Here is a 12727-nt window from a genome sequence, read left to right as displayed (position 1 = left end):
TGGGATGAGCAGCAATGAGCTTCAGCTTCAGATATGACTTTTAACAGCATACCTATCCATTTCTGTAAATGGGCAGCTGATTGATGGAGGATTATGCATGAGGCGCTTAACAGCAGTGTGCTGGTTGTAACAAGTTCTTAGGGTGTTGGGGGAAGGGGAGAAGAGAGGGTGGAGGAGTTTTTATTGGCCATATTGAGGATGCAATCTTAACACCCACCTCCTTCCCTTAAAGCATCCTTAATATACAGCAGCAGCTGGAATTGGCTGAGCTGACCTGGGCTTGAAATGGAGCTGGGAACACAGAACAGATCCCCCCCTTTTTTTAAAATTATGTGCTGCAAAATGTGCCTGCCTGCCTGTCTTGAAACGAGCAGGAGCTAAGAGCCTCAAAGGCCACTGTGACTATGTCCCTTAGTGAAGGTAGTGAAGATAGGAGCAGGTGAAAGTGGTCTAAGTCTGCTGTGGTTGGCCACTGTCCTCTTTTCAACACTTGTCAAAAACATTTTCATTTAGACAAAACAAAAATGAATCCATCCTGTGGATGTTGCTTGTCTTTTCTTCAGAGTAAATCTCAATTGAGGTAGACTCAGACTCAGACTTTTTTTTTTTTTTTTGAATGATGGGGGCTGCTCCTGGAAAATGGGGCCGATTTTTATGCAACGTTTTCCCTTATTTTGCAGTAAAATGACAGCCGTTAAACTTAAAATTGTGCCCGCTAGATGTAAAAGTGGGGAGGGGAAAGAGTGCACATGCGATGATGGGGGCTGCAAGTTCAACCGACCCTTCTATTTCGGAGGCTGATGGGAAGTTTTTTTCTGCCTCGATAGTAAATGGCAGCTTGCATTCTGAACGATCCCCTCCCCATTTTTTTAAAAAAGCCAGAGGTTTGCTTCTCTATTAGCCTAACTCTTTTCAGAGCAAAATGGGCTTGTTTGACAGCAAATAGAGCTTTAGATTGTCTGTACCTTGCAACCTTGAGCTCTGATGTTCTTTTAATTTATTTCCTCCACAAGGGCTGTCAGGAAGGGTAACTGTCTTCTAGTCTTAACTGCTTGCACATGCTTCCATGTCTTGTAGGGTTTGTGTTATAGAGGAGAGGAAAAAGGTATTCTTTTGAACATGTTTTGCTTAAGGTTGCTCTGAATCCTGGCAGAAACTTGACATGAGATAGTGGACTGTGCTACAGGTGTGTGTATCACATTGAATGTCCCCCACACCCTGTTCAAAAATGAGAAGAGACAGATGCTCTTGCAACTAGGAAACTGTAGTTCTGGTTCTGACTCAGCCTTCTGTTCCTTGATGCACTTATTTTCTACTTGAAGTGATTGTAAAAAACAAATATTTAAAAATCGATGGTCCTTTAAAAATATGAGCAAACTGTGGGTTGAAGTAGTATCTGTTCATATGTACATATGTAGGCTTAGGTCCATTAAGTTCTGTAAGTCTACTTTGATCAAAACTTAGTTGGATACAATACCCATCACTTCCTTCTCACTCATTATAGGAAACCTGTAGAACCCTCGTTGTTCAAGTTATTTTATTGCTCTAGCCCAAAGGCCATGACAAACTTGTATGAGGTATTAGTAGTAATAAAAGAATACAGAACATATATCCATGATATAATTATCCATAATAAAAATAAAGACATTGCCAAGTTCCTGAGCACTAAAACAGTTTCCCTTGTGCATCTCTGACAGCTCCCATATTATTTTGCCTTTTTAAAACCTAATTTGCCAACATACATGCTATACTAGAGAGAAGAAAACACCAGGGGAAAAGGAGTTAGATGAAATCACTATAAATTGTTGTAGTGATTTGGAAGTTTAATCTGAAATCACACTGGATGAGTTTATTGGTGCCTCTGGTTGTTGGCATCTGTCTGTCCCGGGAGACTATGGAGAAGTGTGCCTTTGGGGTTGAAGTCAAACTGTTGGAAGGTTGCAGTGCCTGCTGTGGCTGTAGAGACTGATATGGGAGAGACATGTTTTGTTGCAGCTGGGGTAGATGAAGGCATCTGGTAATGCTGCTGCAGATGCACTGTGGCGTTTCTTTTCTCTGCCTTCCTCTCAGTGGTCATTCCTCCTCTGGTCACTGCTATGGATACACAACCTGACTGTCAGCCTCCAGGCACTGTGGCTGTCTGCAAAGGATTCTTACTTGGCCAAGTTGATGTTGCCAGCCTTCATGTCTGCAAACATGACATGAATACAAATGCAAAATCTCCCTGTGTACGGGACCCTGTTGTAGTGACCATCCAAGACTGCAGTGGGCATCACTTAGAAACACAGTTCAATGAAAGCATTTCTTAAGGAAACTAGTCAGAGTTGGATAACTAGCTCTAGCTTGCAAGAGTGGATACCAAGGGGAAATTTTTGTGTTTCAGATTAGTTGTAGGTCCCTTCTGGATTATATTCAGAAGAGCCAATGCCTTAGTTGACACTTATCAAAGTCAATGCAGAGCTCAGTTCTTGAAAATAGTAATAGTCCAAAACATCTTGACAAGCTGCTTTCTGGAGTTGGTTATCACCCAATTCTGTATAGCACAACGCAGGAAGAGGCTCAATAGGCATAGTAGCATTTTTTAAGATTAACTGAGTGCAGTTTGCTCTTGCCTTAATTGTTGACTACCTGGATTCTGTATGAAGAAGAGCCGTTGACCTGATGGTAGAGAGCAGTGCTATTTTTCTAGAAAAAGAGGGGCTGGAACTCACCAAGAATGCCTCCCTTGTTCTCTGATAATGGCAATGGTGCCCACTTGAGAGGTGCCAGAACTGAGTTCCAGTGAGTTCCAGCTGAAAAAAAGCTCTGGTAGAGAGTATAGCTTCCCCAAAAAATATTTTGCAGTGTTTCCAAAACTTTAATGGAGTTCAAATCAGAGCACCAGATTTCAGTGCTATACAGAAAATTTGAGTAAGCACTTGCTACCAAATATATTTAGAGCAGGTTCAACCAGCTGCCCTCCCTTATTATAATAAAACTTCATCAATGTCCCTATGGTTTTCTGTGCTTTGAATTGCACTGCCTGCATTTGACACTTCCAACAGGGGGTTTCACTAAAGAGTACACCAAGGCATCTAAATGAGCAAGTTTGTCCTATGGCTTCCTGATCTGAACATTTATACCTAGGACTGTGTTTGCCAAAAATAATGAGTAATTTATAGGTAGGCCTTCCTGTTTACATTATGTACTGAACACCTCCAGGAGATTTTTGAGGCCCAGTTGGGAAAGGAGCACTAGATCATCTGTCTACATTAATATTGAGATATTTCTGTTCCTAATTACTAGGGATGGGGAATTTGCGTTGGCACCAAATCATTAATATGAAAGTTTAAAAGAGTGGGAGCCAGAAGGCAAGCTTGTTTCACTCCTCGTGACATTTTGAAAGCATCAGTCATATCAGCATTTAAACCTACTCTGACCGTTATTTCTGTATTGCTGAATAGTTCTTGGATCAATAGTAGAAGTTTGCTGTCAATGTTAGCAATTTGAAATTTTTCCCACAGTCTGTTTCGAGAATCGACGTGGGGTGTTTGTGTGTGTGTGTGTTTGTGTGTGTATGTAATACTTGTTCCACCAGCAAAACATTTTGTCCCAAAGGAACATCATTGCACTTGAGTGCGCATAAACAGGTGATGATTGTCTAGTAGATTGCACCATTTGGATGAGTTTCTTTTAGTTCCATCATAGTGTTGGATCCCTGTGTTGCACAGCATTGAAACTCACTAAGCTGCTAGCGTAAGAGCCCCTCTGTCCTCTGTGTTCAGTGTTTCCCAACCTTTTTCCGACCATGGCCCTCTTCTAACCTTGTTTCCTTCCTGTGCCCAGCCCTCAGTGTAGCCAAGGGCGGAAGAGGGCTAGCTGTCCCCCCAAAAAGTAAAAATCAATACAAATAAGAGGTTATGCCCTCTTAACAAAAGCCTGCTCCGTAACAAAAGTCCTGGCTACACCCATGCCCCCCCCCACCGGTAGAAAGGAAGCTATTTAAATGTTTTGTTTTTAAGCAAAACATGTTTTATTTATAATTTTTATAATTTATACAAAATTTGTTGTTGTCGTTTAGTCGTGTCCGACTCTTCATGACCCCATGGACCAGAGCACGCCATTATGTAAAATACTGTTACATAAAATGATAGGAACATACTGAAATGTTGTTGAAGCATGTATTATTAAAAGTAAGCAACACTCATTTGACCCTAGTTATTTGATACAGAGGAGGAAAGCTACAGATACAGTCCAAAAGGCGCAAAGAGAGTTATGTATATATGGAAAAAAACAAAAAAGCAAGTGGTCCTCACTGACCTGATGCAAAAAGATATTGTCATTTGGAGGAGCCCTGGCTGCCTAGATAAAACGCTGTAGCGCCACACCCCCTTACCTCAGAGTAAGGCCCACTGAACTCAGTGCAGCTTTCTGCTGAGTAGACACTTACCGTATTTTTTGCACCATAACACTCACTTTTTTCCTCCTAGAAAGTAAGGGGAAATGTCTGTGCGTGTTATGGAGGAAATGCCTACGGGTGGCATGCCTACGGATTTTCCTCCTCTAAAAACTACGTGCGGGTTATGGTCGGGTGCGTGTTATAGAGCGAAAAATACGGTAGTTATTTACTAGGTGCAAGTCAGTAGCACCAGACGACTCCGCTCAGCTAGGCACTGAGGTCAGAAACAAACCAGGACTGCTCAAAGAAAATGCATGTGGCAAAAAGGAGTGCTAGGCCCTGCCCCTTAGCCATTTGTGATTGGCCAAGTGGATAGCCAGCCAATGAGGATTTTTAACAATTGTTTTCCCACCTTGACTTCTCACTTCCCTCTGTGGCCCCCTAGCCTTGTGCTGTGGCCCCCCATTTATGCAATTTTCACCTATGGTCCCAATAGGGGGGGAATTGGCCCCCAGTTGGGAAACCTTCTCTAGTAGATAGAAGACACCCCAGAGTATCCCTTTAATCCTCTGCGGTCCTGGGTAGAGAGGAGCAGACATGGATTTGGGATGGCAGCTAGCAAGACCCCCCCCCCGCCACCCCCAACAATCCCAGCATCCTCATTCTCCACAATTTAAAAAAGACCTTTGCATCCCTTGTAGATTCCTGCTCTGGCCCCGGCTTCCCCGCTCTGTCATACACTGCTCCCATGAGATTGATCAGAAGCCAATACGAGCTCCTTCAGTTCGCAGGGGGAACTTTCAAAAGGCATATCAGGGTGTTAATTGCTCAGTGGCAGCTCCCATTCTAAGAGATGCAGAGCAATAAAAATATTGGCACTTGGTCGATGACTTTGGGGACCTGTGTTGTCAGGAGGTGATTGATGTAGAGCAGAAATAGATTGGCCATCTTTTTGCCTGTTGTGTTTATTTGCCTAAAACATGTATTTAATCAGAGACTGTGATGAGCTTTGGTAGTATTTTATCACTCCTCAATTTCGTGTTGTGTGTGTGTGTGTACCTGCCCTTCCGACACCACTTTGATTCCTAGGATGGCCCACTTAATCTCAGGTTAAAAATAGTATGTGGGTGCCCAGGGTAGTGGTTGGGCGAAAATTTATCACATTGAAGTTTAGTCTGTTTGCCCCTCGGCAAGGAGATGCAATTGAAATGGTTTCTGCCAGTTGTTATATCTCAGCAACTCATTTTTGTGAGACGTTCTGCTAAGGTTCTGCTTGCATGAGCATAAAATGGGATATGTTGGGTGCTTCCTACTGAGCACCCCCCCAACCCCCATTTTTGGGTGGGCAAGTGGACTCTGTTTGGTTCACATAGCCTTAAGGCAGTGTTTCCCAACCACTGTTCCGTGGCACACTAGTGTGCCGCGAGATGTTGCCTGGTGTGCCGCGAGATGTTGCCTGGAGGGAGGCGGGCGAGTCGGGCGGCGAGAGGCGGGGCGGCGGCGGCGAGAGGCCGCCCAGTGCGGGGCTCTCGCCGTCTGCCTGCCTGGCTGCCTGCGAGCTCGGCGGGCAGCGCCTCCATCCGCAGCGCCCGCCTCGCGGCTCTCATTCCCTGCCCCTGCCAAAGCTCACCCAGCCAAGCCGCGCTCTCCTTCCTGCCTCGCTTTGCTGCCTCCTCCCCCCCCCACCCCCAAAGCTTGGAGGTTCCCCGGCAAGGGGGAGGGAAAAAAATTGAAACTTACACTTTCGTGCGTCCCTCCCGGCGTGACGCTGCGCGCTGACGTCACGGGGCTGTAATGGTGGTGTGCCTCGAGATTTTTTTCATCAAACAAGTGTGCCTTTGCCCAAAAAAGGTTGGGAAACACTGCCTTAAGGTACAAACCATTATATGAACAAAGGAAGCTGCTATATACTGAGTCAGACCCTGTCTCCAGCTTACTAAGTATTTTCTACACTGCCTGGCAGTGTTTCTCCCTGGTTTTAGTCAGAGGATCTTTCACAGCCCCACCTGGAGATGTAGGGGATTGCACTGGGATCTTCTGCCTGCAAAACAGTTTTCTACCCGCTGAGCTGTGTGTGGTGCTTCCCCTGAAAATGAGCTAAGATTCCAGTCCTCAGGGTTCAGAATTGAAGGCTGATTTAAACAGGGACATAGGGAGCTAACTGACAGCGGCTGTCTAGGGTTTCAGACCGGACGTCTCTCCCAGTCCTACCTGCAGATGTTGCCTGGGAAAGAACCTGTGACCTTCTGCATGCAAAGCAGGTGCTCTGCCACTGACCTATGGCTCTTCCTGTGTTCACAGTTGTTGTTGTATGGGCAGGTATCGTCTCTAAAAGTTAAGCAACAATTTTAGGTTTGTTCATGTTGGTCAAGGAATGACTCTTTGCCAAAACTGCTGATCCAACAAAGTGGCCTGGAGTCCATGGACGCTAATGCAATGAGTCTTTAAGGTGCCAGGAGACTCTTCAGGTGGTATCTGAATTAGGCATGTAGTCGGCCCCCTGAAGCTCATAGACTTTAGTCCACTTATTTGTGTGGGCCTACCCCTTGAGTTTGATGTATCATTGGAACTCTTCTTTTGTTGTAGATTAATTATATATGTATTCAAAGCCTCACAACTAGAGGAGTTAATGTAATTATTGTGGGTGCTTAATAGCTTTCTGGAGCACAACATAACTTCCCACCGCCACTGCTCTGCCTCCACCTCCCCTGGCCAATCTGCTCTGGGTGTTCTTCCACCACAATTTTCTGGAACAGATACAGGGGTGAAGTAGGGTAGAGAGAAGTTCTGTTGCACTTGAGGAACTTGTTCATAATTTAGTTGGATACAACATGGTACCCCCCCCCCGTAGCTTTGCTACTGTCTCTTATTTGCAATTCAGCCCTTTGATGTGGGAGAGGTTATTGCTCTTGGTGGGGAGGGGGCACTCCTGGATTCAACATTGTCACTTGAGGCTCAGGTGACCTCACTGATCGGAATGCCTTTCTTCAGCTCGAACTGGCTCACTAGCTGCGGCCCCTTTTGGAGAGAGATGATTTGGCCACTGTACTCCGTGTTCTGGTAACTTCCACATTGGATTATTGCAATGTGCCTTACATGGAGCTGCCCTTGTAGACAACTTGGAAACTTCAGTTGGCCTCAAATGTGGTAGCCAGATTGCCAGCTGGGGTTCCCTTCAGGTCTCATATAACACTTGTTTTTAAATAGATGTATTGGTTTGTTTCTGGACACAATTCAAGGTGCTCACATTAGTGTTTAAAGCCTTAACTATCTTAGACCCCAAATACCTGAAAAACTGCGTCTTTCTCTACAGACTCTCCCTGGTGCTAAGCTCCTAAGTTGTGGGTGCATATGGTGCCTTCACTATGCATCTTCGGCAAATGCAGAAGACACATCACCCTACCCTACATAGAATCTTAGCATGGTAGAGTTGGAAGGGACCCAAAGTGTCATCTATCCAACCCCGCTGCAAATGCAAGAATAAGTTGTATATAAGGTTGTGTTTTAATAATTGTAATCCTTAGGGTGAAGGGCAGGTAATAAATTGTAGTGACAACAACTAATGGAAACTTTCCGATTGGGGTGTGTGTGTACACGCACAGAAGACAACCTTGCACATAGCTCTTCCCCTGGTCGTATTGAGTAGAAATGTCATAGCACATAAAACTTGGTGATGATGCAAGGTTCTTTAACAGCCCTATTCCTTTAACAGGTCTTCGGGTAAATTGGCTCCATGGAGCACAGTTAAGAGAAACCCAGAGAAGTATGTTGCAAGTCCCCCCCTCCCAAACCCCTCCTCAATCTCTCTCTCTCTGTTCTCTCTCAGTGCGTTTGATTAGACTAAATCCTTCCAAATCTCTTGTGTATTATGGCTTCTTATTCTCCCCACCTTTTAAATGCTGTACCAATCTGCTTGATCTTTTATTATTATTATTTTTTACACTGGGTTTAATTTGGGGAGGTTGGGGTGGGCTGCACTTTTCTAGGGATTCTGGGATCCTGAGGTGCTGGATTTCTCCCCCTCCCCATGCCTCTCACCACATGGGAGCAAGGTGGATCAATTTCCTATCCTGCGTTCAGCTGGACACTTCGCTTCTCCGCTGTTGTTGATCAAGAAATCCCCTCCTGTTTCTTGTTCCACGTAACACATTCATTTCAGCCACTGAACCCAAATTGCTGTTTTTTAGCACTGCTTCTCCTTTATTTTCTCTCTCGCTCTCTTTTCCCCCCTTGATGAAAATGGTAAGAACTCTTTTCCCCCCCTGCTATAGAGATGAAGTTAGTTTATCCGTACTAATGCTTTGATTTTTTTCTTTTCTTTCTCTTCTCTGACACAGTAGGTAACCAGTTAGGGGCCCTGGTACATCAAAGGTAAGCAGTGGGTTATGTTTTATTATTTATTGATCACTTCTAATTGTTTATTGATCTGCCATCTGTACTGGAGTGTTAGAGAGTCAGAGGTTGAGAACGTGGCAGAACTGTGTAGGCTCAGTTTCTCCTCTTCCCACACGCCCCCGCCCCAAGACTGAAGTTTTCTGCTTGCGTTCCTGGATATTGCATGCATTTGTTTGGAAAGAGATGAGGCACGCGTACGCAGTGGGTAACGCAGAAAGGAAGGTCTGCATTGAATTAAACGCCGTGTCTTGGGCTGAGATTCATGAAGCTGCTTAGGGTAGCCAAATGGAGTTTGGAAAAAACCCACTAAAACCTTGAAACAACAGATTTTTGTGCCAAAGCATAGGCTTCTTTTGAAAGGCTATCAGTAAGAGTGTTGTTTTTGTATGTGTATGCACAGTATCAGACAATTCATCTATCTAGTGCAGTATTGTCTACTCTGACTGGCAGCAGGGTTGGGACCGGGGTCATTCCCAGTCCTACATGAGAATGCTGTCAGGTTTGGAGCCTTGAGAACTTCTGCATGCACCGCGGGTGCTTTGCCACTGAGCTATGTCTCTTCCCAAATAGGAAGTTACCTTTTACCATAAATCCATCTAGCTCAGTATTGCCTTCTCTGACTGTCAGCAGCTCTCAAATGTGTGAGGCCAGAGGACACCCCTAGTCCTGTTATTTATTTGGGATATGTATTTATTTATCCTGTTACTTATTTGGTGAAATTGTTCACTGCTTGATCGTTTAAAAACCCTTGAAGTGGTTTACAAAAAAATCCTACCTGGAGAATGCTGTTGGGAGAGCTGTGGCCCTTCCCACTTGGTTTAGAAAGCAGGTTGCCTTGTAGCATGATGTCTTTTCTGGTGGTATGCAAGAGCTGCAAGCCCAAAGCCACACACCCCGACCAGATATATACTCAAAAACAGCCTGCCTTTTGGGATCCCAGCCTAGTTTTTGCCTTTGGTATAGGATCCTGGGCACGACCTACTTTGAGGTTGTTGTTTTTCCACAATCAGCAATATATAAGTTTTATATTACTTACTTCCTCTCCTTCTCAGTACAGTGGTACCTCTGGATGTGAACAGGATCCGTTCTGGAGCCCCGTTCGCATCCGGAAGCGAATGCAACCCGTGTCTGCATGTGCGCGGGTCACAATTCGCTGCTTTCGCGCATGCGCATGATCTCAGTTTGACCGTCTGCGCATGCGTGAGTGGCGAAACCCGTAAGTAACACGCTCTGTTACTTCTGGGTTGCTGCAGCCCGCAAATACTTACCCTGAAGCTACTTCAACCCGAGGTACAGTGGTGCCTCGCAAGAAGAAAATAATCCGTTCCGCTTAGCGCTATTAGCGGTTTAGCGACTATTAAAGGCTTAGCGGATTAGCGGCTAAAAGGCTATTAGCGGCTTAGAAAAGGGGGGGAAAGTGAAAAAAATCGCAAGACTCGCAAGACGTTTTAGTCTTGCGAAGCAAGCCCATAGGGAAATTTGTCTTGCGAAGCGCATCGAAAAACGGAAAACCCTTTCGTCTAGCGGGTTTTTCGTCTTGCGAGGCATTCGTCTTGCGGGGCACCACTGTATGACTGTAGTACAGATGGCCTAGCTGTTAATTTGCAGCCAGCCAAACTAAATCAAACCCCTGCAAAATCCTGGGCAAAGAAGTGTCCTTTCAACTGGCCTTGTAAACTCAGCAGCAGTGGTGCCAAGCCTTCTTTAGAGTTGGTGCACCACCACATTGAAAAGCTCATGCCCATGTCTGTAATCTGCTTCATGCCCTGAGATGGGGCAGAGCAAATCCTTCCCGACAGCACTTACGGCATGGACTGACTCTTTTGAGGGCACCTTTCCAGACACCCTTGTAGGAAGCTGGTAGGGGCTACTGGCTAAAAGCTCCATTCTTCATCACCCAGTTTTCCATAACATTGGAACTAGTTCCTACTTCACTTTCTGGGGATGGAAACTCAATTTCCTAAATGTCCTGTGACAGTTGATGCTATTGGAAAAGGCGACGATGTCTATCTGTCGTGATGAGTCTCCCCTTTTCTCTTTTCTTCAGGGTAATAACCGAAGAATTCAAAGTGCCTGATAAAATGGTTGGATTCAGTAAGTATTCTGGTTTGCAGCAATTTTTCTCTTTCCTTCATACGGGGCCTTTGTGAACACTCCTTCCATCTGAAGACTAATATATATTATGATAGGTAGTGCTCAGCATAACAGCGCGGATTTCTGTTAATGCTGCTGAGAACGTGGCAATTTCGGGGGAAATGCTTTCCACGTGAACCTTAAAATCAATTGAGGATAATTTAGTTACTTCCTGAGTGCTACAGTGGCCTGTAGTTAAAGACCTTGATGGCCAACTTTGCCGGTAATGTGCTGGCAGGGAGGGGTTGGAGGGGGTGAGCAGAGGAGAAATGGTTTGGGGTGTATGTGTGTGGGGGAGGATATACCATTGAAGGGCTATTTCAAGGGGGAGGGTGTGCAGCTTGGTGGTGAAGCATATGCTTGCCTGCTCAGGGTCCCAGGTTCAGGAGAGGAGCCCTGCTGGATCAGGCCAAAGGAGGCCCACCCAGTCTGGCTTCCTGTTCTCAAAGTGGCCAACCAGGTGCCACTGTGACACCCACACTGTGAAACCCACAAACAGGACCTGAGTGCAACAGCAGCACATTCCCCACCTGTAGTTCCTAGCAACTAGTACTCGGAGGTAGTGGTGGTAGAACATAAGAAGAGCCTTGCAGCTGGATGCAGCCAAAGGCGGCTTATCTTGTCCAGCACCTGGATCTCCCACTGATGAACCAGATGCCTGTGGGAAGTCATCAAGCTGAGTGCACTCCCAGCAAACTGGTATTCAAAGGCATCCTGCTTCCAGGCATGCTAGTAGAACTTAAGAGAAGCCCTGATGGATCAGGCTAGAGGCCCACCTAGTCCAGCATCCTGTTCTCTCCAGATGCCCCAAAGGCCACAAGCAGGATGGCCTGCCAGCAGAATTTGAGACTGTGCTCTTGGTTTAGCAGAGCTGGATGGGAGTGGTCAATTGTTTGTTGACTGAAGGTGTCAACTCAGTTGCACTTAACAGATAGGTGGGCGGAGGACCTGAAACTTGTGATTTTGGAGCATTGCATCTTCATCTCATCTTCTTCCAGGCATTTAGGTTTACAAATGCTCCCTTCATAGATGTATGCAAAACTTCAGTCATGTGCTTGTTCACATCTTGCTCTTGAAATAATGAAAAACCCAGCAATATTTTAGTCTGTTGGCAGCAGCAAAATCCTGATCAATTCCAAATTTTATTTCAGTTATCGGCCGTGGTGGTGAGCAGATTTCTCGGATTCAGGCAGAGTCAGGCTGCAAAATTCAGATTGCGCCAGGTAAGGTTATTTCACCCCCTCACCACCTCCAGCTTCCCAAAGAACCAAGGCAGCACTAAGATTACACACACCTACTAGTCTTTTAGATTGGTATATTAAATATAAAACGGTCTGACCAACTTGAAAGCTAGGATAATAGAAATGTCCTATGAAACATTCTATTAGACTCCAAAAGTACTCTCCTGCAAGGCCCTTCGCCAGGGCCAAAGCTTTCTCCCTCTCCTTCACAAGAAGGATCAGTCCCAATGGAAAAAAAACATGCCCCACATTCCTCTCCCAAAATCAGTACCTTCCTTCCTCCCTAGAAGGCGGCAATCTAGAGATTGCTTTAAGAGCCCTGAACAATTTTGGAACCATGGTGTTGTAGCCATTGTTAGTCCAGTCTAAGAGTTGACTCTGAAAAATCAATAAACTTGACCAACTCTCTTAGGTCCATTAATTTTCAAGGGGTCTACACTTGAGTAGGGCTGACAATGGATATAGCAACCTTGGTCCCAAGTTGTTCAATGCCAGGTGAGGTTTTTTTAATTGCTCATGCTACCGGTAGAAGCCTGGCATCACTCCGTTCCCCATGAATAACAATATTGAGACTAAAACA

General features: G+C 45.3%; 1 protein-coding gene across 8 annotated transcripts in view; it reads left to right on the top strand.

Annotated features, from left to right (window-relative positions):
* Positions 1-12727, top strand: part of FUBP3 (far upstream element binding protein 3) — a 60739-nt gene that overhangs the window by 18670 nt on the left and 29342 nt on the right. For 4 of the 8 annotated variants that reach the window (XM_081179225.1, XM_081179221.1, XM_081179223.1 and 1 more), the window contains exons 3-6: positions 8091-8141; positions 8716-8749; positions 10821-10867; positions 12058-12129. In XM_081179225.1, coding sequence (XP_081035351.1) covers positions 8091-8141; positions 8716-8749; positions 10821-10867; positions 12058-12129 — 204 coding nt within the window. The remainder of the gene's footprint in view (positions 1-8090; positions 8142-8715; positions 8750-10820; positions 10868-12057; positions 12130-12727) is intronic. The other 4 variants (XM_081179228.1, XM_081179222.1, XM_081179226.1 and 1 more) reach the window with 1 other exon arrangement.

Source organism: Podarcis bocagei (genome assembly GCF_964188305.1).
Source record: "Podarcis bocagei genome assembly, chromosome: Z".
Taxonomy (NCBI): Eukaryota; Metazoa; Chordata; class Lepidosauria; order Squamata; family Lacertidae; genus Podarcis; species Podarcis bocagei.
Note: the sequence above shows the minus strand (reverse complement) of the source record. Positions and strands in the feature narration are given on the sequence as shown.